Consider the following 27,216-nt stretch of genomic DNA (forward strand, 5'->3'; position numbering starts at 1 on the left):
CCCACGCAGCTGCTTGGTGAGGACTGCAGGTGGCCTGAGGCCAGGTGGGCAGAGATGCACTTCGGCTGGGGCAGTCAGAGAGGTGTGATAGGCAGGTTTCTACTACCTGGGTTTATAGCCCTGGGTCTTCCCGGGCTCCAGCTGCAACCTGAGACAGAAAAATGACCAAGACTCATTTTCTAATGGGCCGCACCAGTAGGGATGTCACAAATCCCAGAGCAGGCTTATAAATGCATCCAGTGTTTATTTTTCCTGAAGCCAGTGCAAGCCTATCTTGATGCTGCCACTCTTCAAAATTCAGAAACCACAGAAGACATTTTGAGTTACATTATTACTTTATTTTCCTTTTTTTTACACATAGCATTAAAGTCATCCCACATACAGATATTTCTATGGCTCCTTACACATTTTATCTAAAGTATCATAGCTATGAGATGACAAAAATCATCCCATTAAAATGGCAACATTTCTGAAAAACGGGCTTCATATTTAGTGATGAGAAACTGACTCCCCATCTACTCCCCCCTCAAAAAAAAATTCCTTCAATCCAGAGCTAGAAAGACAGTTCACATCCATGGCTAACATGTGGGGCCCATACAGAGAGGGCTCCAAAACAACAAGCTATGGGGTTATTAAACTTTTGTGACAAGCAACTTCTTTATTTGTACGGAATACGAACACAAGAAAAGCATCATTTTCCTTTTTAGCCCTTTTATTAGTGTGTTTTGCCTCCACCCAAGTTACTGCGTACCAAGCGGCTATGAAGAGTAAAAACCAACTGATTTTAAGTCCCTGAAATGCATGCAACTTATAATTCCCTAAACCACACAATCAGTTCCCAGTCTCCAGGGCTGACTCTTCATTTCGTGGAGACTACGGTGCTGCCGGGTTAGCAGTTGTGTCTGTTGTGCTGCTGGGGTTTGGAGTTGCTGCTTCTTTGGCTTCCGGCGGCTGGGTTCCGGTTTTGGGGTCTTCTCCGTCTCCAGCACTCTTCTTGCTCTTGTCTGTGGCCATCTCCATGATCTCCTGTAGTGGCTGATCGGTCTCAAGGGAGCTGGGCTGGAGTTCGTAAACCTGGACTTGACCTGGGACATCTATTGCTTTCTGTTCAAGTTTTTCCAAGATGGTCTGAACCTTCCTGACCCCATCTCTCCTGGCCTGGCGGACATCAGCTCGTCCTTCTGGGTCTACCGAATCCAGGGCCAGTAGCTCTTTGGTCAGATACTCTTCTATCATCAGGTACTTTTTGTCCGTCTTCTTGCCTTCAAAGTTGTCCACAGCCTGTTCCAGCCCTTGCACTTTCTCTAGGATGGCTTCTACTTTCAGCACACCTGGATGCTTTGGGGGCACTTCGGCTTCTTCTGGTTTGGGGGGTGCAGCTTCTGCAGGGGCAGGACTGGGGGCTGCTCTCTCTTCTGCAGCCACATTCTTGGGGGAAGAGGGGACAGCAGAAGGGACGGCAGAGGGGACGGCAGAGGGGATGGTAGGAGGGGCGGGGCTCGGAGGACAAGGCACTGGAGCGGAAGGAACCTTTATTTCCACCTTCTCAGAGGGAGGCGGGGGCTTCTGCGAAACAGGTTGAGCATCCACCTCCTTTCGGATCACTTGGATCGGGATGTGTCCGGGAGGGAGATCTGGTCCAGCTGGGCCCGGCCTGCTTTCTGGTTTGTTTTCTGGTTGGGGAACAGGCGAAGGTTCTCGGTGGGTCATGGGCTGTGGGGAAGAGGCAAGGACACAGAGACAATTTTAATGGCCGAGAGTCACGGGTGTCACTCGTAGCTGGTACTGACTAGAAGGAAATGGGGACGACTTTTTAAAAAAAGTTTACCGGTATAAAAGAGACTTTCAAAATCAACTGACACCAGTTACAAGAATAAAATATGGTACTCATCATGTATTATGGGGCTTCCCAGGTGAGGCTAGTGGTAAAGAACCCATCTGCTAATGCAGGAGACATAAAGACATGAGTTCAATCCCTGGGTCAGGAAGATCCCCTGGAGGAGAGCATGGCAACCCACTCTAGTATTCGTGCCTGGAGAATCCCATGGACAGAGGAGCCTGGCGGGCTACAGTCCATGGGGTCCCCAGGAGTCAGACATGACTGAAGAGACTTATCATGACTAGCACACATGCATTCAGTTCAGTTCAGTTCAGTTCAGTCGCTCAGTCGTGTCCGACTCTTTGCGATCCCATGAATCGCAGCACACCAGGCCTCCCTGTCCATCACCCGACTCCCGGAGTTTACCCAAACCCATGTCCATCGAGTCAGTGATGCCATCCAACCATCTCATCCTCTGTCGTCCCCTTCTCCTCCTGCCCCCAATCCTTCCCAGCATCAGGGTCTTTTCCAATGAGTCAACTCTTCGCATGAGGTGGCCAATGTATTGGAGTTTCAGCTTCAACATCAGTCCTTCCAATGAACAAGCAGGACTGATCTCCTTGCAGTCCACACATGCATTATATGTAACCAACCCATTGTTACGCTTCCATTTGTTACCTTGGTCTCTCAGTCTGTTATCTCCTACTGACTTTTTCTGGAGATGGAATTCTTATGGCAATGAAAAGAAAACCAACATAATTTTTCAAAAAGGAAAATACCGCAAACTCATGCTGACTCCTCAGTTAGTTTAGCTCAAAGCAAAGTCCCGGGTGACTCAGACTTTCAGGTGATGGAGCCGTGGAGTAATAATTGCCACTTGTCCCCCTTCTGTGTGAGTCTCTGCTCAGGATGTGACCTTCCCATCTCCTGTTTCAGCAAAGTTATAATCGTCTTTTTTTTTAAACCTATGATGGCCTTGTGGTTTCTGCCCAGACTGATGTATTTTTTTGAGAATAAGCAAGATGCCCCAAATGGGTAACCCTGTAAGTATTCTGCTTGGGCACATTTGTGCCAGAGCTGATACTGGCACAGTACAACACCTCCACACTGACTGCATGGCTACACAGGCTGCTGCTGCTGCTAAGTCACTTCAGTCTGTGCAACCCCACAGACGGCAGCCTACCAGGCTCCCCCGTCCCTGGGATTCTCCAGGCAAGAACACTGGAGTGGGTTGCCATTTCCTTCTCCAATGCATGAAAGTGGAAAGTGAAAAGTGAAAGTGAAGTCGCTCAGGCGTGTCCGATTCTCAGCGACCCCATGGACTGCAGCCCACCAGGCTCCCTCGTCCATGGGATTTGAGATCCTCTTTAATGTGACTGAGATACTCTTTAATGTGAGATACTCTTTAATGTGATTGTAAGCTAGAGGCATATTTTAAAAAATGAACTATGCCTGCAACATAAATATCTTGGTTCATCTAGCATTCAAGTGAATATCTAAAACCCCCTTAAAAAGTCTCACACATTCTGATTTCATCAACTGGGAAATAGGAATTGGACTATATTATTTGTAAAGTACTCCATATTAAAAACACTAAATCCCACTATGATATTCAATTAGGTCAAATCTTTGCAAGCCTCCAACATGGGATCTCTGAACAAGCTGTGAAAGGGAGGCCAGTACAAACAAGTAAGATTAAGTGGAAATAGGATTAAATATTGTTTCACCAATCACAGAAAATACATGGGAAACGTATGAGAGGAAACACTGCCAGCTTTGCAAATGGGCACTTCTTTCCCATTTCAAAGGATTACTGAGTTTAAGTAAGGATCTGATGGACGCTTGGCTGTTTGAATATCACTAGCCTCCTTTTCCATCAAATCTCTTCTGCCAACCAGAAGTCCTCAACTTTGGCCCTTAGCATTCATGAACTAGCCACACGCCTCTCCTTGGGCTTTAAAGCAATAGCTGAATAAGTGACTTTAGAAACACTTAAGAGGGGGTGTGCCCTCTGGCTTGTACTTTTCAAAAACTTTTCAAGGTCATGATAGCAGAAAAAGACTGAGAAGCTGATCCAGATTAAATGAGACTAAAAGCAAATGACACCTTTATGCAGTACTCATGATCCTAGACTACATCCTAGAACAAAGGGGAAACTGCTTTAAAGGAGATGTGGAAATGAACTGTGTATGAGACAACAATGTCATAAGGATGTTAACTGCCCTCCATCTGATAATTCTACTGTAGTTATGAATGAGAAGGTAGCTCTCTTAGGAAAACATCTGCTGTCATGTTTAGGGGCACAGGGGCATGTTATTTATAACTAAATCTCAAACAAAAATATAGACAATATATGGAGAGAGGAAAAATGACAAGGCAAATGGAGTAAAATGTTAACAGTGAATATGGCTGAATCTTTGCTTTCATGACCTTCATGTATACTGGCCTTCTATTCTGTAAGGCTGGAATCATTTCCAAATAGAAAAGCCAAAAACAAAACAAAATCAAAAGCCAGTAACAGGAAAGCACTCTGTTAGAGGGCCCTGGACAGTGTCACCATTTGTAGGAAGAAGATGCCCTCCGTTTGTTAACAGGGGACTTTCCTTTTAAGAACAGTGGTCAAGAATTCACTCAGCAGCTGAGGGGCCCTGGCTGCTGGGTATTCTGCGGCTCTAAAACTAGAAGACTGCTTCCCCAGGGATCAGTGCCTGCACACTTCTGTGCTGTGTGCTGTGCCAAGTCACTTCAGTCATGACCGACTCTTTGTAACTCTATGTACTGTGGCCACCAGGCTCCTCTGTCCATGAGATTCTCTGGGAAGAATACTGGAGTGGGTTGCCATGCCCTCCTCCAGGGAATCTTCCTGACCCAGGGATCGAACCCACGTCTCTTATATCTCTTGCACTGGGAGCTGGGTTCCTTACCACTAGTGCCACCTGGGAAGCTAGTGCATGCCTCTATCGAAGGTTCAACAGGCCCTGCCTATGACTTTCCCCAGATAGGCAGGAAGGTTTCCCAGCCACCCAGCCAGCCAGGCATCAGCTGGGCAACACAGTCCTTTACTGCAAAGGAGGAAAAAGGAGTAAGATATGCTCCCTGTGGTCAAGGTCAGAGCAGAGCTGAAGAGAGCAGATGAACATTTCTGAAATGCATAGGGTAATCAGATGCTGAACTGTAAGAGACTAGGCACCCTGGGAAAAGATGAGGAGGCTGCATAAAAGTGGCAAGACTGGCTTGTCCCTTGGAATATGGGAAAAGTTTAGATTGTGAAGGCATCTCCAGAAGTGGGTTCAGTGTGAGCAAAGACACGAGAGGAGACAACAGATGGAAGGGCTGGCAGGGTGCAGAAGGGGTATCAGTGAGGCAGGAGACGAAGCTGCGGCTGGAGTGTGGAGTAGGGTGTGTCAGGGCCCTGAAAGGGTATGGTGGGCAGAGGACACCTGGGCCCCACATGTGTGATGCTTCGCTCTGCCCACCGTTCCCCATCACGGTGGTTGGAACTCTGCCCCTGAGGTAGCTGCAACAAAGAACGAGCAAAAGCTGTCGAAGCACCGGAGGTTCACAGCCCTCACCCGCATTTCTGCTGGTGACCAGCACTTTTCCAGGATCTCGGTCTCCCCAGGAAGGGCTGGTGAGGGCAGGGGACCCAGAACACCTGCACAGAACTCCTCCGGCCCTGAAGAGATGCCGCCCCAGCCCGTCAGCAACACTGACTCCCATACCTGAGGCCTGTCGACCGCGGTCTGCACACGGACAGACGGCGGGGGTGGCACTGGCGTGCTGCTTCTGGCTGGAGAGGCCTCCCGGCTGGACGTACCCCGGACGGGAGGCCGGAAGGGGGATGCGGTCCACGTGGTCCGGGGCTCCCAGTCATCCCCCTGGATCTTGTGGTACACGGGCTGGTGCGTCTGGTACTCGCCCTGCTGAGCTGGGTAGTGCGTCTTCTGGGCTTGGTGGAAGGACGGCTGGGCTGCCGGCCGGGCAACGTTCTGCTCGTGTATCACAGGGATGGAAATGTAGCCCCGGGGGAGCTGGTGACCGCCCAGGCTGCTCCTGCCAGAGGAGGTGGGCAGGCTGGCCGAGGAGGAGGACGAGGAGCAGTCCGAGGCCGCTGGAGACTGAGACCGCTGCAAGACACAGAACATAGACACACAGCTCCGTGAACCATCCTTGCCTGGCCCTCCGACTCTGCCCCAGTACGTGCCTGCTCAGGGTGGCAGGTTTAATATGACCTCCCATCTGTTAAGCCTTTCCAGTGTCCAAACGTAGTGTTAAGACTGGGAACTCAGGAGTCAAGAGGCCTGGGCTCAAATTCTCAACAGCCCGATAGCTTTGCTGTTGTTGTTGTTTTAGTTGCTAAGTCGCATCCGACTCTTTGCAACCTCACGGGCTTGAAGCCCACCAGGTTTCTCTGTCCATGGGATTTTCCAGGCAAGAATATTGGAGTGGGTTGCCATGCCCTCATCCAGGGGATCTTCCAGACCCAGGGACTGAACCTTGGCCTCCTGCATTGCAGGCAGATCTTTACTGTTTATGAACTGCATTTAAAGTACAGAAAAGAGTAACCCCTCCTCACCCGACTGACTTGAAGATTCTGTAAGAGAATCAGTGGGTGTGTCTGGCGCCAGCACCACCCACAGGAAGTGCTCACGAAGTTTTAGTTATTGTTGTCACTTCATTTCCTCTTTCCTGAACTCTTTTCCTGCTTATCCCCAGAGAACCCAGGGGGCAGCGGGAACCACGTCCCCATGTGGACCGAGGCAGGCCAGGCCCCTCTCCCTTCCTGACTGCCTACTTTGTATTCTGGAAAAGCAGAAGAGTGTTTCCCCAGCTGGCTTCTAAGGCCCCTGCTAGGTTAAATTTGTGAAGATTTCTCTGACTGATGCGTCACTTTTGATTTTTATAACAAAAACATTACAAACATAGGTACTGCCTCTCCAAGAAAGGGAAAGTGCCTCCTGTGTGAGAGCTCAGTCATGTCCGACTCTTTGCGACCCCATGGATTGTAGCCTACCAGGCTCCTCTGTGGATGGAATTTTCCAGGCAAGACTACTGGAGTGAATTGCCATTTCCTTCTCCAGAGGAACTTCCCGAACCAGGGATCCGACCCGTGTCTCTTGCCTCTCCTACACTGGCAGGCGGGTTCTTTACCACTGTACCACCTAATGCCCCCGTTAACTATGTTTTTCACCCGGAGTGAGCATCTGTGCTCAAGAGCAGCGCAGGGGACACAATGGGACGGTGTGCCAACAGGAAAACCCAGAGGGCCTATGGCTCAGGACTCCTGCTGGGGTCCGCAGGCCTTCAAGTCTCAGCTAAGAACCAGGTTAAGGGCTATGCTTTAAACTTTGGTTCAAGGAAGTATTGACCTCAGACTTAAAACCTGAAAAGCAGCTGTCTCCCTGATCCTAATTTTACACTTTGTTTTAAACGGTGGACACGGTGAGGGCGGGCATGCGGTCCCATTTTCATGTCAGTGTAGCTCCAAGCAGCTAACACTCACCTGCGGATACTGAACTGAGTGAAATGACACAGAGTCTCTCTTGTGTTTCTGACACAGAAAGCTCAGTGGGAATGAGGGGTGTCATGGGAGGAGCCAGAAGGCCCAGCTTCCAAGCCCTGCGATGCCACTTCCAACTTCACGCTTTTGGACCAAAGCTGTTTATCCCCTCTTTAGCCCCAATTCCTGAACTACAGAAACAAACCACGATCCCTGCTCATCGGAAAAACCAGCCTGTGAAATGCTGGGGGACGTGGGGCTGTCAGCAAGCGATCTTTGCTGGGTAACGCAGGCCAGGCCCCGATGCCCCACATCTCACTGGGCTGTCATCAGGGTCTGGGGTCATCTGCGGTCTTGGGCAGCCCAGGAAGCACAAAACCCCGCCCCTCCCACCCCCACCCTCACAGGTTATGGCCATAGGCCCGCTAGCCAGGCCTCTCCTCACCTCGGGTCCATGGGAGGCTGGGGGCTGGGCCGCCGCCACAGCAGCTGCCACCGGTGCGCTTGCTTTATCTGGCTGGCTGGCTTCCGCCACACCCCGCAGGGGCGACTGGGACCTCGGGGGAGCCGCGGCGGCCGCCTCGGTTTGGAAGCGCTGTGTCCCGGGCTGAGAGTAGGCGAAGACAGGGTGCGGCCGGCTCGGGGCGCCTTCGTGGAGGACAGGGATGGGAATGTAGCCTGGCCGGAGCTGGGGGTACACGGCATGACCTTCCCTAGTGGGCAGCGGCCTAGGGCCCTCCCGCGACGGCCCATTTGCAGAGGATGCGGTTTCCTAAAGGTGAGAGGAGACACACAGACCTGTTAGAAGCTGGGAAGGGAAGAGCCCCAGGAGGAGGAAGCATAAGGCCACGTGCGCCCACCATCCAGAGTGACTCCGGGCCCCACAGTGCCAGCCAGGAGCCAGGACAGCTGAGCACAGAAGCTGTGGGTACCTCCCCTGATCCCCTACTTCTTCCAGACCCCTCCTCCCCTACTGAAGCTGCTACTGGCCCAGAAGTTTAAGAATCAGAAGCATCAAGAGAAAGCAAGAGACAAGCAAGGTATCTGTGGAGCACAGAAGTCCCAGTTTCCCAAACTGGTCAGACAGGTTTCTGTTCTGGGTGACAAGGCAGCCGAGCACACAGGGGAGTCCCCGACAGCCTCCCAGACCCAGATCAGAAGATGCTAGGAGGTTTCAATGCCAACTCGCTAAGTTATAGCCAGCATCTATCTTGGCTTCCTAAATGGTCCTCACGTTTTCTGACAACGTAGACTCGCGTGGGACCCCGACACAGGCCGCAGCTCAGAAATCTGCAGAGAAGGGGCGGCAGCAGGCAGGCAGCCTCCTCAGGAATATTTTCAGAACAAGTGGCAAGAAAGGGAGATACCCGAGGAATGCAGAAGAGGCACAGGATGAGAACAAAACCCAGGGATTAGTTGTGCTGGTCTTGTGATGCCAACAAAGCCTGCTTGGCGAGGAGCGGCTGGGGTCCCTCCTATGTCCTCCTATGAAGTTCTCTCTTCAGTGGCCTGGCTATTTTGGGGCCCTTGAGAAGGCCAAGTTCCAGATGTACCACAGAGAAAGATCCTGTTTCAGACAACAAGGCTGGCCAGTCACTCACCGGGCAATGTCACTCCTCACCAAGCAGAGGTTGGGTGACTGAAGCCAGGGACCCCTGCGGCTTTCTGTCCTGACAGTCTCCTGAGCGCTAGAGGGTCCTTTCACAGAGGAGGGGGCTGAGGATTCGTGCCACTTCCATGCATCCAAGTGGACAAACTATTATGCCTCCTTACAAGGCATCCCCCTGAACAGAAAACACTAGAAGGCTTGAGGCTCTGTTCCCGCTGGGGCGAAGCTGGTCACAGGAGGGCAAGCCCTGGACCTTAGATCTTTCAGACTTGTGAACCTCTGTCTGCCCTCCTGCTGAGCTCACCACCCCAGCGGGCCTCCCAGCACTCAGGAGAGGCCGGGGTGTCGCCATGTCCTTGGGGACACCGGCAGACAGGCGGTACTCTCAGATTAGAATACCCACGTGCTCAGGGTGGCGGCATTATTTTAGCCTGCTTAACTCTCAGGTCACCCAAGAGCAGGGAGTGGGTCCAGGCGTCACATTCAGAAGCGCAATCCTGCCACGAGATGGGCACCAGAAGGGAGGCAGCAGGAGCGCTGAAGGAGGCCCGTGCTGCTTGGTGCTGACTCATCACAGGCCGGCTGGGCACTTCGTCCTCGCCCTGGGGCACCTTCCCTCTAGCCTGGGGCAGAGCCTGAACAAGTGCGGGGGCGGCATCCCTGCTGGCTTCCTCCTGGCCACGCACTAGAGCGGAGATGGGCAGTTAGCAGCCCTCGTCCGCTGGCTGGCCCCTGGTGACCGCCCTGCTCCCGAGCTACTGGGTACCATGGTTTACAAACCAGCAAGGCCCAATCCCTGCCGGTAGGGCCGCGTAAAACAAACAGGATGACCACCTGGAGAGCACAGGGGCCCGCCTGGGCTTTTCTAGTAGGGTGGGGCTTCCAAGAGAGGGCTCGCGTTCTTCCTTAGCTCTGTTAGTAACCATTCTTTCATGGGGGGTAAGTCTCTTCACCTCTGTGAGCCTTAATCTTCTTTGCTAGAAAGTGGAGCTAGCAACACCCACTACACACGTCTATCGTGAGCTGTTACGAGAGCCCATGGAGAGGGGTTTGCCCAGGGAGCTGAAAGGCATTCCCTCCCTAAATGGGCACAGGATGCTGCGACTCAAGACGCCCAAGGGTCAAAGGAATCACCCCTGAAGGACCCAATGAACTGGTGGTGACCGGAGTCAGGAAGGTGGACACACGTGGAGGAAATGGTAATCATCTGGGAAGGGACCCTCTGAGGAGATGGAAAAGTTCTCTCTCTTTCTGAGTGGTGGAGATAAATGAGTGTACACCCATGTATAAGAGAAGTCTCTCACACTCTCCTCGTCTTTGGAGCCCCCACACTGCCCATCTCCTGCCTCAGTCCAGCCACACTACCCAGGCTGAACCTGTGAGGGCAGCCACCCCCACTATCCTGCTGTCAGCTGCGCCTCCACCTCAGACCCTCCCGGGGCCTGGAAACCTTAGACAGGCCTGGCTGGCTGAGGCCTGGCCACCCCTGGGGGAAGCCCCTGGATCCAGAAGGTCCTACAGCGGGCCTGCCAATGAATTTTATGCATCTCGCTGAATACATTTTGTGCCTCAATTGAAAATGGAAGAAAAAGGGAGGAAGAAGGGGAGGAGGGCAGAAGAGCAGTTCCGCCTGCCCCAGGGTTTGTGACAGCACAGCCAACACCTGGCCTGGGTCGTGGGAGCAGCGCCACGCTTGGGTGGCTGGAGGGAAGCGTGTGGTCGCTATAGGCGGGGGTGGGAGCGTCAGGGGCCCAAGCTGGAAAGAAGGGAGGCTGGGAGAGGCCCGGAGGCTGCTTTCCTATAGTCCTGAGGTCTGCACTCCCGGTTCCGTGTGGACAAACGGCTCATTTATGCTGTTTAATAAAAACCCCACACGTCTCTTCATGATCGTCACATCTAAAGGAAGGCAGGCACCCTGACGCTCTGGGCCGGGGACCGGGGGGGGGGCTTTGTTTAGAAAACACTGAAGTAAATTTTAAAAAACCATCTCACGTCTATGGACTAGAAAACTAACGCTTCTACATGAACAAAAACTTAAACCCGAGTGAAACACCCGCCCGTGACAAGGTCCACAGGGGTGCTGATGCCACCTCCGTTCTCATTCTGCTCTCGTTAGAGCCCTGTCAGCAGCAAATGCTTCAGGTCTACGAACCAAAACGCAGGACCCAAAAGAGTTACACTGCCCTTTTTACCTTCTGTGGGGTTTGAGCTGAGTCTAGTGAAAGAAAAGATGTACTTTTTTCCCAGAGGAAAAAAAAAAAAAAGACTTTAAAATGTTTAATTTATATTAAAGTCTTTATATTTATATAACTATGTATTTAAAATAAGTATACATTCAAATGGCTTTCCTGGTGGCTGAGACGGTAAAGCGTCTGCCTGCAATGTGGGAGACCCGGGTTTGATCCCTGGGTCAGGAAGATTCCCTGGAGAAGGAAATGGCAACCCATTCCAGTACTGTTGCCTGGAAAATTCCATGGATGGAGGAGCCTGGTGGGCTACAGTCCGTGGGGTCGGAAAGTCGGACACAACTGAGTGACTTCACTTTCTTTCTATACATTCAAATATATATAAACGTATCTATATATAATAAATATATATTAGAAATATTTATAATTCTCCTCGATAATGTCTAGAACATGTCTCCGTAGTCCCGTAAGAACTGTTCTCAAGTTCAAGCCCAAGCCCCTTGGTTATGCTGGCCGGCATCTCTCACAGAAGACTCACTACCTGCCCCGCCCTGACTTCGCTGGGGACTGGGGCCTCCGTTTCCTGGGGGTTTTGCTCTTTAGGCCCTGTGACAGGGACGGGGTGCTAGCACAGTGACCAAGCGGATGTCGGCCGGCCCTGCCTCCCCATCACCACCTGCCTCGCTTCCTGAGGAACAGTGACAGCATCACAGGAATCACCCTCCAGTCAGCCCAGCTCATGATCCTTATCTGCGGGCAGAGCCATCAGGAACACACTCATACAAAATCCAATTAGGAAATCAGAGCCTGACTTCCACTGCTTATCTCACTGCACTAATTTATAAAATGAACTGGTCAATTCTTCTTCTTTGGGCATTACGTTAAAATCCTCTGCAGGTGCCAAACAACTCCATGAGAAAGCCAGGATGAAAAGCAAGAAAAATTGCCTCAGATGAGCCAAGACCTGCCCTAGCAAATTATTACTAGGTAAGCCTGGGGTCAGGCTCTGAGCTTGGAAAAGGATGTGGGTTACACAGGTCTTATTTACTTATTGTTGTTGTTCAGTTGCTAAGTTGTGTCTGACTTTTGCAACCCCACAGACTGTAGCACATCAGGCTCCTCTGTCCTCCATTATCTCTGGAGTCTGCTTAAACTCACGTCCATTGAGTTGGCGATGCCATCCAACCATCTCATCCTCTGCTGTCCCCATCTCCTTTGGCCCTCAATCTTTCCTAGCATCAGGGTCTTTTCCAGTGAGTCAGCTCTTTGCATCAAGTGGCCAAAGTACTGGAGTTTCAGCTTCAGTATTACTCCTTCCAGTGGATACTCAGGGTTGATTTTCCTTAGGATTGACTGGTTGGATCTCCTGCAGTCCAAGGGACTCTGAGAGCATGACTACGCTTCACCACTGATTTTTAGTAACAGCGTGGGCACTAAGGGACAGCTAGCAGACTTGGAAAGAGACTGCACGTGGTCCCAGAGCCAGCTCTGCCCCTAAGAAGGCACTACGGAAGCAGCTTACTCCTACCCTGCCACCCCCAGTTTCCTGAGCTGTGAAATGATGTGCTGTAAAGCAGTGGTTCTCAGACTCTAGGGGCATCTGGAACACTCAAGAAAAAAAAAAACATGCAGACTCGCTGTTCAGCCCTAACAAAGTCTGACTCAGAAGGTCTGTGGGGAAACCCAGCCCCAACGGCCCTGGGAACACAGCTCTAAACGAGGGTCCTTCCAGCTGACGTTCTCCCTGACCTCCGATCCCAAGATCTCTCCTAGCTCTAAACACCTACAGAAGGCTCAAAAACAAGGAAAACTTGATGCTTGCAGAAGTCTAAAAATGATCACTCTTAGATGTACTCAGTTAAATCACATCAGAAATCTCTGGAGCTCAAGGTGCCCCAAAGTTTCATGAAGAGGAGGAGTTCCCTGTGCTATCCAGTAGACTCGGCACCTTAAAAGCAGGCTGGGACCACAAGCCCTGAAAACCGCGCCTCATGAGCGCCAACCTCAGCTCCACAGTGCAGTGTTCTTTAAAACGTGGGCTGAGCAGCTACAAACCACGATCTGAACGAAGGGGAACAGCCACAAAGGCAACTCAGAGCACCACCGCCTTGACAGCCCTGGAGTCTTAAGTAGGACACACTCTGTTAACTGGGTTTTTAGGCCAGAAAAGCCTCATGCCTGTCAGCTAGTGATTTTTACTAATAATACTTCCAAGACTTCTAAAATAAGGGGGAAAAAAAGATGAAGGGAAATAAGAATCCTGGGACTTCCCATTTAGCGAGGACCTGGATCAAAATAAAGTGGCCAGGGCTTGCCTCTCTCAGGCAGGAAGCAAAACAAAAGAAAAGCTTCCTTGTAAAGTGCACAGAGAGACCTGAGCTTCAAGGTCCTACAAAACCTTCTGTTTGGTATTACAGCCCACAGAAAAGAAACAGGAATTATTGCCAATGTGATATATAAACAGATACCTACATCCCCACAGGCCAAACCCGAAGTTACCACTGGAGTGTGGTCAAGGGTCTCTTCCACTGCCCCCAGCCCTGTTTGGGGGCACATAACAGACATCGGGCAAACTCTGAATAATACGCAAAGTCCACATCCACCAAAGTCTGTGTGCAGCACTCCTGGTGGGACAGGAGTCTGCACTCTAAGCAATCTAGCCCCAGGTGACTGGAGGTTTTATCTAATAGACCTGCTATTAGAGTATGTACTGCTTCTGCTGCTAAGTCGCTTCAGTCGTGTCCGACCCTGTGCGACCCCATAGACGGCAGCCCACTGGCTCTGCCGTCCCTGGGATTCTCCAGGCAACAACACTGGAGTGGGTTGCCATTTCCTTCTCCAATGCACGAAAGTGAAAAGTGAAAGTGAAGTCACTCAGCGACCCCATGGACTGCAGCCTACCAGGCTCCTCCGTCCACAGGATTTTCCAGGCAAGAGTACTGGAGTGGGTTGCCGTTGCCTTCTCCTTACACTTCTCTACAAAACAGAGTTACAGATATAGCAAACAAACTTATGGTTACCAGCGGGGAAGGGGGGATAAGCTGAAAGATTGGGATTGACTTATACATATCACGGTACATAAAGCAGATAACTAATAAGGACGTACTGAATAGCACAAGGAACTCTACTCAACACATCTGTAACGGCCTACATGGGAAAAGAATCTAAAAAAGAGTTGATATGGGTAATGTATAACTGATTCACTTGGCTGTACACCTGAAATTAACACAGCATTGTCAACCAACTGTATTCCAACAGCAATTTTTTTAAAGAAGTATGTGGACCTGATTCTGGGATTACTGAGATGGGTGTTATGCGCTTTTACTAGGGAAAGCTTTCTTAAAAAAAACATGACATTGCTTCTCTTTGCAGCTGTGTCCCAACAGGAAGGAATGAACCAGCTCTGAGCCCCCGTCTCCAAGCTGCCATTATGGACTCCAATCCCGCCCTGCTGCTAGCCAGCTGTGTTCTCTCGGACAGGACTTCTTGCTACTGAGACTCGGGTCCCCTAGCTTATAAAAATCCCCATGCCTCCCAGGACTTGTTGCCAAATTTAAGTGAAATAGGGCACAAGAAAGTCTCTGTAAACTCTGAGCTGTCCCATGCCCTGTATAATTGTGCTTGTCCATTCCACAAATAGTTACTGATGGACCCAGCTTCTTCCAAGCAATCGTTGGTTGCGCCTACTGTTCAGAAAGTTATGAACTCGGGTTTAATTCCTCAGTGCTCTCACTCAAGCTGGTAATGAGCCTGTTAAAAGTTTGAAGCCCTTTTTTAGTCTTAAGAGCACTAATTAGCAGGGATGCCATTTTCTCTGTTAAGACATGTTATCTACTGTTTCATACTGGAAGCAAACACAGCCAAAGACAACTTCAGGGGCCTAAGCCCTACACTCTCCCCTCCCTTCAGGAGGCCCCCAATTCTGGAGGGGCTGCCTTGTAGACAATCAACACCCAATCTGCAATGACTGTAGTGCCTTCACACATGCCCCTGAAGCCCAGGGGGAAGAGCCAAGCCAGGCTGGGGTGGAAGGAGCCGCCTGGGAGTAGAAGGTCTGCTAGTGTCCCTTCAACATCCCCAGGGTGTCCTCCATGGCATGTTAAGTTGTCTCCAGGCCACAGCTGAGTATGTCCCCTGCTGGAGACAGTGCTCGGTGCTCAGAGTCCCTCACTCCCGGGAGCCCCTTCACGGGTTCCTAAGGTCACAGGGGAAGTGGCTGCAAAACCAAGAAGAAAACCCTGGGTCATGGGAGTTCAGCTCCTGAACTCAGTGGCTTCAGGGAATTTAAAAAACTACTTACTTCCTCTTCAGGGGGAAAAAAAAAAAAAGGTAAGGATCTGCTTTAATCAATCTAAACCACAAGTCACAGACAGAAAAGTACCCAAAATCTCCCTATCAGGAAGCAAACTCTTGTCTGAATTTAGATAGAGAGACCCCTTCACCCGCATGGGTACATTTCCATTGGTTTCTCAAGGTTCTATCTCAGAGGCAAGGCATGCATAGCGTCTGTTGGTATCAGGGCGCTGGTTTTACTGGACATGCATTTTGCACAAAACACAATTCCCCAATAGGAAAAAAAATAAAATAAAATCTCCAATACATCAACCACAGCTCAAGCAAGGGGAGACTGACAGATGGTGGCAGCCTTGGGGAATTTCTGGAGGGGGACTCCTCCCCCACCCTAAGCAGCTTCTCAAAGCACTCCTTCCCCAACAACCACACCCCCTCAAGAGGATGGTAACAATTAGAAAACCCCTCCCTCTCCTTCCACCCCTTAGGGCAGGGTCCAGAACATCTATGCACGTGGCCAATGCCCCCCAACACCCCTGGGCACCTGGTTCCTGCTGGCACTGTCCTCAAGCCCATGCACAGACCCTCCCCTTGAGCAGACAGGGTTGAGGGTAAACACAGCACTCCCTGAAGAACACAGAACACACAACTGTCCTGGCCTGTCTTGGGCAAGGGATCTGGGGCCAAGGCCACAAGCTGCTGGAGCTGTGGGCTGTAGGTCTGGCTGAGGCTCCAGAAGGCTGACCCCTGCCCTGAGTTCTGGCCCAGCTCCTATGCACCCCCCATGAGGGGCATAGAAACCCCTAGGGAAGGGTGCTGAGGGTATCCAGACACTGGCGGAAAGACAGTCAGCTGAGCTGGTTCAGAGGCCATAAGAGGAGCCCTTGCCTCTGAAAACAAGACTTCATGCCCATCTGGGAACCGGCAGACCCACATCCAGCCAGCACTCTCTACCGTGTGGGGAAGCCAAGCGCCTCTCCGAGACTCCCCTCCGACTTCTTGGTGGAGGCTGGGGCTCTCCCCACAGATTGCACACATGCCTCAGGCCAGGCCCTGGCTCCTCACAACCCTGCTGGACGGGTACTGGTGTATGCCCATTTCTCAGAACGAGAGACTGAGGCTGGGGGGGGGAGGTGAGTGATTTTACCTGAGACCACCAGACACGTGAATCCTTTCGCTATTCCTGCCACACCTGTACACTGTGGGATTAATGACTATTGGTGGCTAACGACAAACAAACGTCTGCAAACCCTTCGTCTTCCCGGGGGTGAAAATGCAGCAGGAGGGAACGCATTTCATTTTGCCCAGTGGAGCTGAGCTGAGGCACAGACCTGGAACATTCAGTTCAAGTGTGCTCTGGGTCAGGGAGCCAAGGCTCAATGCTGAGTCACCGCCTGGCTGAGGCAGGGCAGCGAGAGTGGGGCACTCAGTTCTGAGTCACCACAGACCGGAGACTCCTCAGGCCCAGCCCGGGGCCTCTGCTGGGAGCGAACCCAGGTCCAGCCCAGCAGCAGAGCGGGGTCCTACTCTGACCCTCGGGCTCCGTGGGATAATCTGTAACATTCAAAAAGGCCATGTGGCTGCTTTCCCTGCTACACACGTTCTTTCCTATCTTCCTGCCGTTTCCACTTCTAAACTATTCATTCATTCCCTGTCCAAGAATTTTTAACATAATTGAAAAAAAACAATTCTACTTTAAATGTTCAAGAAACCGAGGAAGTTACTTCAAAATAGGAAATGCCTGTTCTTCAACAGGATGCTAGGGAATTTTCAGGGCTAAGTCTCATCTCCCTCACTCAGGACGCAGCTCTGGGTGGGGGAGCTCTCAGGAGGCACTTAATGTACGTAGGACTTCGCGGGTGGCACAGTGGTAAAGAATCCGCCTGCCAGTGCAGGAGGCACAAGAGACGTGAGTTCAACCTCTGTGTTGGGACGATCCCCTGGAGTGGGAAATGGCAACCCACTCCAGTATTCTTGCCTGCAGAATCCCATGGACAGAGAGGCCTGGTGGACTACAGTCCAGGGGGTTGAAAAGAGTCGGGCATGACTGAGCGCGCGCGCACACATACACACTATACACAATGTTATGTAGGCAGTGAACAATCTACAATCCTGGGCTCTTCAGAACTGACAGTGAGTAAGAGGCTTCGGGGCTCTGCAGCGTCTGACCTTACTGCCAGCCTCACAAATGGAAAAACTGGAGACAGACTCCTCGCACAGCGCTGGCTTAGTGGCGTCTGGCTGCTGTCAGCAACCAGCCTCCCTGGCAGGCCAGCTTTAAGATGCTGTGTCACTGGCGGGGATGAAAAAAGACCGCCTCCAGACCCGTAAGGATGAACTTAGGGAATCAATGCTGAAGTCCCCTGTGGAGAAAAGGCCATTCAGAAATTCAATAAAAAGGAACCAGCAACTGGGAGACATTTGGGGACGAGGCTGATGTGGCTTAGGAACCGACAGAAGGCTTCCTGCAACACGCACGTCAGTAAGGGACGCTTTTCTTCAACAGCCTGACCACTCCGGAGCCCAGGCCCACGTTTTCCTCTTCTCTGCACAGAATTGTACATACTGAGCCCATGGACCCTGCCAGGCCCTGAAGAGGCAGAGAGATGAAAGAGACGCAGAGTCTGCCTCTGGGACGCTCAGCCCACAGGGACATGACCTTGAGGCAGAGCAGGAACGTGCGGCCTTTTGGAGGAAAGTTTCAAATTGATATATGTGGTGTCCAGAACCAGGACGGGCTGCTTCCAACCCGAGGGATGGGGGAAAGCTTTGTGGAAAATGGCCCTGAAGGAGGCAGAACTGTCCTCTGTGTGACATTTAACACCATGACTTGCAGAGAGCAGGCACTCAAAAAATTTCGGCAGAGATGAATGAGTGGAGACCAGGGCTCGTTGTCTCAGCTCAGACCCAGCCAATGTGTCTCACGAGCTGTAGGAGATGGACTCAAGGCTGTTTAAAATCGGGGCTGTGCCCGGCAAGCTCGGAGTATAAAGGTCTAAGTATAAAGGAGCAGCCAGGCCCGCTAGCAGCGTCTGTCACCTGGGGTGGGGGTAAAGCTCTGCTCACAACAGTCTGTTTTGTCACAGCTGACAGGCCTCAGGCCAGGCACCTCCCCTCTCTCCACGTCTATCTCCTTGTGTATAAGGTGAACCTGACAGCTTCCACCTTAGTGAGCGCCTTTGAGGGTTTAAAGAGATAAGGTTTGTAAAAGCACCCACCTGTGTCTGGCACATGTCTACAAACGTGTTGACAGACGGAAAAAATTGGTTCCTCCCTTCCTACAGAAATTCTCTGATTAAGCTTTTGTGAGCTGCTTGACTGGCTGAAAAGCTGCAGAGGCCCCCAAAGAAATCGTCCTAGAAATATGTGAAGACTGAACAACACCAGCTATCTCATGCAGCCGCATGATGCCAAACAAGGGCTGGAGATCAACTTTCACATCTGCAAAAGGAGGGGACTTGGAGCCTTGCTTCAGGAGTCCAGCTTTTTGTCTGAGAGCTGAGGCACAAAAGGATCACGGGCACGTAGACTTGACTCACGAGCCATGGGGAGCCGGGAGGGCCTGGAGAACTCCACTGTCAGGTACGAGAGAGGTTTCCATGGAGTTCATCGGCACTAGAGGATCCTCAGAGGTTCCCAATAAGCAAAGTCTTCACCTACTGCTCCCAGTTTCTCTATATAAGGCGTCTTAAACATGTTAAGAGCAACATTTACACAGCAAAACTATGAAGGAGAAAGAGTAAATTTGGATTTATGCATGGCTTCCTAATTTTTATGAAAAATGCCAGATCGTTTTTAAATGTCAATAGGAAGGAACAAAAGTGTAGAGTGGTTTATATAAGGCAACTGTGTGTCATTCCCGAAATGAGGACAACGCTAATCAAGCCTCACGGGTGGTATGAAGCTTTCTGACTCACAGGCAGCCCCAACAGCATCAAACAACTAAGCCTTCCCAGCCCTGGCTAACATCAACTTCGGCCACAGTTTCTGCACGCTGTCTCTACCCCTTGTAAAAGGCAAATACACGTCGCGAAACAGGGGACAAGTTATTGGTCAGGTCTTGCATAGGCCAAACACAGACTGTTTTTTAGAGGGGAAAACGAAGGTCCTGGATGAGCTGGGCTCCAAAGGCATTTGTTTGGCCATGTTCTTTATCAAACCCTCAGCAAACTGCTATTCATCTCTGATACAGACATTTGCTCCAGAGTCACTGCAACTGGCTGGAAATACAAAGGAAAGAATGGCCGCTCCTTTCCTGTGTTCTGATTCTAAGAGGCACAAGAGCTTGCAATCGATCTGCAAACCACAAGATGATCTCATCTCTCGGAATATTCAGGAAGCTCTCCTGAACGTGAAGGGGAACAAATGGGTCTCTGCTTCAACTGAAACGCAAACCAGCTCCGAGTTCCTCTTCAAGGATGCTCCTACCTGTCTCCTATAGGGCCCGAGGATAATCTGTCAAATGACTGTGGTGAGATTCCCCTGGCAGGGCAAGCCTCTGGCCTGCTTCTCCTGGGGTTCACAAGGGTCTTGGGATCACCTCCCCACACCCAGCACTGGCACCCCGCCAGGCTCCATCCCTCCTCCTGCCACCCCCATCTTCACCCCTAGAAACCAGGCACTTGCTGAGTTTCACCGGGAAGGAAGGGAGGCTCGGGCAATGGCTCTGCAGGTTTAGATGTGAAGCAGGCTCCCTTGAGGATGCCAAGGCTCACACAGGTGCACACAAAGTCATAGCTCCCCCACTCAACCCCCTCTAGCCTGTGGGATCATTGTCCTTTGGTGACTCCCAAATGCCCGGGTTGCCAGAATCAAGAACCAACAGGGCAGCTTTTTTTGACATACAGATTTCTGGGTCCTACCCTGAGCAACCTAGATCCAACAAGGGAGTACGTACAGCTGGCAACCTGTGTCCTCTTCAGGCTCCTGGAGACTGCCAGGCTCGGGAATCCGTGCCCAGGCGCCTCCAGGACCGGAAGAGCTAGAACCGCCCTGCTCCTCTGCCCAGGGAGGTTTGCAAGGGAGCGGCACAGCGCCACACTCCAAAGCATCTGGCCTCTGTTTATTTCACAAGGTGAGCCAGAGGAGCAGCCTGCATAGAAACTGTACATCTCGAAGAGGATGCCAAGCCCTCTGCCAGAGAAGGGGCCTGGACTGGTAGGAACTTGCCAGGAGACTAGTGGGCAGCTCACATGTGCAGAAAATCGATATCCAGGAAGACTGCAGGTGAGAAGGTTCAGATCCTGAGAGTGGAGCTGGATTAAGCCCAAAGCCTGTGCCGTTAGCTGTCCTGGCTCTGCGGTGAAGGGCGAGACACTTTCACTTGCTCCCTCTTTAAAAATGGGATGAAAGGTCACTCTAAACACCTCAGGGAAACGGGAGAGGATCAACTCTAAGACAACAGCATATAAGACTAAACCATACACAAAGTTCTAGTCTTCTTCCTTCCAAGAAATTCATTCCTTTACCCATATGATTAAACTGCAAACACCCCAGAAACTGTCTTCCTCTTAAGAGGGCTTTCTCTGTTTTTCATGTTCAGTGAATAGCTCTTTATTGACTGACAGCATCTTCTCTGGAAGGTAAGGATGCTCAGAGGGTCCTGTCCTCTTAGCTCAGTTCCTCTAAAATCGCCCTTTGTTTTTTGCCAGAGCTCTTTTCTCAATCCACATTAAGAAACCAATTTCTGATAGAAAGTGCTAGTGAAGGATATTCACTTCATGGCAAATAGATGGAGAAACAATGGAAACAGTGAGTGACTTTATTTTGGGGGGCTCCAAAATCACTGCAGATGGTGACTGCAGCCATGAAATTAAAAGACACTTGCTCCTTGGAAGAAAAGTTATGACCAACCCAGACAGCATATTAAAAAGCAGAGACATTACTTTGCCAACAAAGGTCCATCTAGTCAAAGCTATGGTTTTTCTAGTAGTCATGTATGGACGTGAGAGTTGGACTATAAAGAAAGCTGAGCGCAGAAGAATTGATGCTTTTGAACTGTGGTGTTGGAGAAGACTCTTGAGAGTCCCTTGGACTGCAAGGAGACCCAACCAGTCCATCCTAAATGAAATCAGTCCTGGGTGTTCATTGGAAGGGCTGCTGGTGAAGCTGAAACTCCAATATTTTGGCCACCTGATGCGAAGAACTGACTCACTGGAAAAGACCCTGATGCTGGGAAAGATTGAAAGTGGGAGGAGAAGGGGATGACAGAGGATGAGATGGTTGGATGGCATCACCGACTCAACGGACATGAGTTTGAGTAAGCTCCGGGAGTTGGTGATGGACAGAGAAGCCTGGTGTGCTGCAGTCCGTGGGATTGCAAAGAGTTGGACATGACTGAGCAACTGAACTGACAGAAGGATTTTCCATTGTATTTATTCTGGAGTGAGGTGTCATTCACAGAAGTTAAAGTGAATTAGTCACATAGTTGTTCTGTGTACATCAAAGCAGAGTCTTGAAAGCCATGAAGCCCACAGAGCTAACGAAGTGAATGTTAGCTTTCTCCTTACGTTCTAGTGCCATGTTGAGAAATATCAAGTAATTAATTCAGTAAGCAGCTCTTTTCTTGAGTTGATCACATCCAGCCATTACCATCCAAGTACTCACTAAAGTCAGGAGGGTAGAACAACAATCAAGTACTCCAGCCTGCACACTTCACACTTAAATTTTATAGAAATTTAAGACTCTTCTACCTTCTTCTGAACAATAAACTGCCTCTTATTAGGACTTTTCGGGTGTGAGTCTCTCTTTGCTATTGGTACTGGCTGAATGGACTTTGGAAACACATGTGAACTCTCTGGGTTTCTTTCTTAGAAAAATAGAGGCTGAGCTAAAAGATCTTGAACGATCTTTCAACTTTAAAATTCTGTTAAATTTTCAAATCAACTTTTACAGCATCAAACTTCTGATTTACTAGCTCTTATGTTCTACCTGTTGAGAAAAATAATAGTAACTTAACCCGTTTTTGTTTTTTCCCCTTGAAAAAGTTTGTAAAACCACAGCCTAACCTGTCCACCATACGTAAGATCTCAACCTGCTGGGTGAGTTTCATGTTGAAAACAAAGTGCCAGCAATGTGGCATGTACACTGAACTCACAATGGATATGTTCATACTTGATCTACACTCACCACCAACGACGCCAGTGGATTCTGACTCTTCCTGTCTCTTTAGGAAGGAAGCCTCAAGATGACAGGATTTTTTTTTTGGCCTCAGTAAAGTTCTACATCCTTGCAGACTGCAGTAACAGAATTGGTTTGAAATGAGCTTTGGTTTCACTCAATAATGGGCTGAACAGACAAGCGAGAGGAATACATGGTTACGTCCGTCCCAGCTAATTATAGCCTCTTGAAATAATTTTCAGGAATAAATATACAATTAATTTCTTATAAGTGTAAGCTGCTGATGATACAATATCTCACTGTTGGGCACCAGAGTTTTATAAATATTTTAAAGGAAAAAACTGCATAAAAATGAAGATGGTTAACACAGATTTTCTTATTCTAAAACAATGGTTTATAAAACATTTTTAATTCTGTGAATTTTTAAATCTTCAAAATAACTTACCAGCTCTTTATGACTTCTATTTTGCCCAGACAATGTAACACCACTACAAGTCTATTTCTTTTTGCCAAGCTTTACATTTTTAAAAAGCTCAAAGTTATAGAAAATTACAAGAGCAGTACAATTAGTTATAATTTTTTAAATTAACGGACTCATTCCAAGTTTATATTTTCAAATTTTCATGGTTCTAAGGATTAAGTAGTATATACCCCTGCGTATATGTAAATGAGGCATACTTCTAATACAAAAGTATTACTACTAAATTATTTGTGTATTGGGGATAAGAAACAAATCCTAAATATTTTAGTAGCATAACAAGGAAGGGAATGTATTGATATTAAAAAAAAAAATCTCTTTCTGACCAGGGTGAGGCAGTATCTAAGGTGATAGCCAACTAGGAGACAGTTTCACATCTTCAGTTTAGAAATTGCCTGGAAGATTGCATCTTGTTTTTAACAAGTCATATTAGAATATATTCGTAGCGAACACAGCTTTCAAACAATAATACAGTTTTAATTTCAAATACAGAAAGGGGGGGAAAAAACGAAAGGCAACGAATGCATTTACATCAGTCTCCTGAGTCACTCTGTGCCTGAGATGGGAGAGTGAAGTCATGATACCCTCAATCAAGTTCAGGAACTTGAGGATGTAAAATTCCTAAGAGACCCTAAAGGACCCCCACGGAAGCTTGCCAATGGTCCCCTGGCGTCTGCCAAAGCACGGTCAGCAGAGTGAAACCAGGATCTGAGCCGGCTGGAGACCGTGGCCGGGCCTGGCCCGGGCCTTGGTGCTGAGTAGGCCGGCCACCCGTCGTCTCCTGGCCCAGGGCCCCTCGAATGGAGCCGGTGGACGGCGCCTGGTGCCACCGCGCGGGTCCCACTTCCCGCCCGACCCCTGAAAACCAAACACGGCCCAGGGAGGACGGTCCTCTTGGGAACCTCCCCAAACTGGCCCAGACGCCGGCCGAGGGCGGGCCTGGAGAGGGGACTCGTGGGGGGCGCAGCAGGCCGACCCCCTTGGGAGCTGGCGTCCTCCTGGGGATCCGTGCGTCCCAGGCGGCCTTCACTGACCTCAGAGGCACCGGCTGCGGCCGGCGGCCACCTGGCGCCTCGCGTCCCCGCAGCCAGGCCCAGTCCAGCCGCCCCCGCCCGGCCCTGTCCCCGGACTGGCCGTCGATGGGGGTGGGGGGGGCAGCCGCTGGCCAGGGTGAGGCGCGGGCCTTGCTCACCTTGGGGCCCTCGGGGGGCACGCGCGGGTCGTTCCACGTCGTGGTGCGGTTGTTGTGGTCCACGAAGAAGGGCCAGCCGGTCTGCGGGTCGATCTTGATCTCCCAGCCGGGGGGCAGGGGGTCGCGGTCGCCGGCGCCGTTGCCGGACGCCATCTGCACCATGGGCGAGTGGGTGGCTGCGCTCATACTGGGTCGGGGTCGGCCCGGAGGGGCGGCCGCCGGGGTGCTGGGTTGCAGGGTGCCGGGTCGCGGGGTGCCGGGTCACGGGGTCGCGGGGTGCCGGACCTCCAGGTGCAGGGTCGCTCGCTGGCCGCGGCCGGAGCGGAGTCGTGAGCGCCGCCGACGTGTCCGGGAAGCCGGCGCCCGGCACCTTTATGAATTAAAGGAGGGGGTGACGTGGCCGGAGAGGGCTGGAAGTGTCTGGAAATAGCCTCCTCGCTGCCAAAGGGGAAGGAGGAGATAAAGGGTAGCAACTGGCCGGCTAGAAACTTCTGGTCCCATCCACAGAAGTTGGCGGCGGCGCGCGTTGGATGCGGAGCTCCGCCCTGAGTCATCGGCTATAATCGGGGCGGGGCGGGGCGTGGGCGGGGCGTAGGCGGGGCATCCGCCGGGCCGCCCCTCCTCCACCCTGCCACCTCCTCCCCTTATTCGCGGCTCCCCGGGGCGGGGGCTCCCCGGGGCTGGTGTTCCCCGGCCGAGTCGTCCCTGACCTGGGCGGGGGGCTTGCATCCGCGGGATCCCTGTGCCGCCGGGCAGCATGTCGAGCGAACCCCCGGGGACGTCTTCTGTGTGTCCTGGGCCGGTTTCGTTTTCAGACTCGCTCGGTCTTCTTCGAGCCGCGTGGGTGTTCCCGGGACTGGCTCCTTCGTATAAAAACAAAGTCATCGTTAGCCTTTAAAGTCGCTGGGGATTAAACTAGAGTCTCTCCCACCTCGCCTTTGCACCCCCGGATTACTGATACTCCGGGACATTGGTGACCCTCAGTTAATCACTTTATTCCATGGGCCTAAGGCCCGTCCGGAAGGAGCTCTGGAATGTTGATCCAACACCAGAAGCAAGCCAGGGAGAAAAATGGAAGTACAAATGGAAATTCACCTGCCTTTCTTTCGAATCCTAAAGAAAGATTGCATCAGCGCATGCATGTACCTAAAGCACATGTCTTAAATGTAGACTCTGTCGTTGCAGTGAAGAACTTTAAAGAAAAAACATTCTTTGGGGTTTGGGTCTTGTTGATGGTGGAAGTTGGTTCTTGCTATCTTAATCTGACCTTCATTTGGAAAGTAGTGTAAGTCATGCGTTCTCAGTCACCTCTGTCTCTTAGCGACCCTGTGGGGCCCGCCAGGCTCCTCTGTCCGTGGGATTTCTCAGGGAAGAATACAGGAGTGGGTTGCCATTTCCTTCTCCAGGGGATCTTCCCAACCTAGGGATCAAACCCATGTCTCTTACATTGCAGGCAGATTCTTTACCCTCTGAGCCACCTGGGAAGCCCTTTGGAAAGTAAGGAAGAATTCAAATTATGAAAAAATTTCGTGTGGTTAATGAAATGGTGGTCGCGCATGTAACCTCTGCCAAGCACCTCAATTTCTCTGGGAGAGAGAGTATGCCACCAGAGGTGGGATGTTGGGAGGTCCCATTTTAGATTTTTAGGCCTGCAGGCTCATTCCTTTCCCCAGAAACATTTTTGAGAAGATGCCTTGGGCTAGAGTAATATTGGGCCCAATTTTCCAACTCAAACGCAGAGGACATTCCGGTACCCTCAGAAGCAACACGTTTTGTCTCTTCCCACACTCAAATTACTCCTTTTGGAACAAATGCTGAAGAGACCTGCCAGTCATTTGCAGTGGAACAAGGGTCTCACATAGTCTACTCATCAGTTTTAAAGTACAAAAACTCAGCTTGGTGAAAACAGAGATGATTAAGCCCTGGTACTGACCCAGGTCAGGCTTTCCAGGTGGCACAGAGGTAAAGAATCCACCTGCCAACGCAGGAGACGCAAGTTTGATCCCTGGGTCAACAAGTTCCTCCTGGGAGAAGAAAATGGCAACCCACTCCAGTACTCTTGCCTGGAAAATCCCATGGACAGAGGAGTCTGGCAGGCTGCAGTCCCTGGGGTCACAAAAGAGTCCGACATGACTTAGTGACTAAACAACAACGACTGACTCAAGTCACCACCAAATACACAAGAGACTGAGGTATAACCCCACATGCCAGTGTACCAATTGACCATAAGAAGTATTATTATTGAAAGAGCTGGGCCCTCAAGTGCACTAGTTAGTGGGCCTCTTTTTAATTTTTATTTTTTGGTCTTACCGGGTGGCATGTGGGATCTTAATTCACTGACCAGAGCTTGAACCTGTGTCCCCTGTATTGGAAGTATAGAGTCTTAACCACTGGAGTGCCAGGGAAATCCCAGTGGCTCTCATATTTTTCCTTATTTTTGAAGCCTTAGCAGAAGGCTGGGCCCAGAGTCCATAATTCAGTAAATATGGATGTTTATTGAAGGTTGATTTCAAAGTGAATATTTATTTGTATTTTCTTCCTTTGCTCAATTTCACTACAACTGCATTTAAATACAGAACATTCTTTGCTAGCATTATCGTTTGTTTGCTTTTTTGTTAGATTTGCTAGAGAAGCAGGGAGGAAACAGGTTCCTCTGGGATTAACATACCGGCTTCTGAGAGTTATAGCCCATCAGGGGTTTCAAATGGGTTTGTCTACAATGGAGTCATAAATCTTAGAGAACTGTCTAAAAGAAGCTCCTTTAAGCCATGCTGAATAATGAGGCACATGTCTACTCTTGATGGCTTTTTCTTCTTCTAGATCTTATGACACTCATTGCCCAGGGGCTATAGACTGAATGTTTGTGTCCCCCAAAGTTCATATATTGAAACGTATTCCCCAATGTGATGCTGTTTGGGGGTGGGTCCTTTCAGAGATGCTTAGGTCATGAGGATGGAGCCCTTACGAATGGGTTTAATGCCCTTACAAAAAAAAAAAAAAAAACCCAGGGAGCTCTCTCCCTG

At 50.5% G+C, this 27,216-nt stretch overlaps 1 protein-coding gene and 1 long non-coding RNA gene across 2 annotated transcripts; one reads left to right on the plus strand and one right to left on the minus strand.

The window, feature by feature from the left end:
- Positions 1-316: 316 nt before the first annotated feature.
- Positions 317-24,745, minus strand: BAG3 (BAG cochaperone 3). Its single transcript, XM_081536018.1, has 4 exons — positions 24,194-24,745; positions 7,765-8,091; positions 5,542-5,946; positions 317-1,713 (listed from the first exon to the last, which is right to left on the minus strand). The coding sequence occupies exons 1-4, from the start codon at positions 24,377-24,379 to the stop codon at positions 874-876; spliced, it is 1,758 nt and encodes a 585-aa protein (XP_081392144.1). The 5' UTR covers positions 24,380-24,745; the 3' UTR covers positions 317-873.
- Positions 18,445-22,130, plus strand: LOC145524209 (uncharacterized). Its single transcript, XR_014067317.1, has 2 exons — positions 18,445-19,875; positions 20,479-22,130. It is a non-coding gene; the product is annotated as an uncharacterized LOC145524209 (long non-coding RNA).
- Positions 24,746-27,216: the final 2,471 nt, after the last annotated feature.

The sequence above is a fragment of the Giraffa tippelskirchi genome, chromosome 2, assembly GCF_054371585.1.
Source record: "Giraffa tippelskirchi isolate mGirTip1 chromosome 2, T2T-mGirTip1v1.2.pri, whole genome shotgun sequence".
In the NCBI taxonomy this organism is placed as follows: domain Eukaryota; kingdom Metazoa; phylum Chordata; class Mammalia; order Artiodactyla; family Giraffidae; genus Giraffa; species Giraffa tippelskirchi.

Coding starts and splice junctions, on each gene's coding strand:
- BAG3 (XM_081536018.1), bottom strand. CDS start 24,379: ATGAGCGCAGCCACCCACTCGCCCATGGTGCAGATGGCGTCCGGCAAC. Junction 8,092..24,193: donor TGCCCCCCGAGGGCCCCAAG/GTGAGCAAGGCC, acceptor TCTCACCTTTAG/GAAACCGCATCCTCTGCAAA. Junction 5,947..7,764: donor CAGCCTCCCATGGACCCGAG/GTGAGGAGAGGC, acceptor TGTGTCTTGCAG/CGGTCTCAGTCTCCAGCGGC.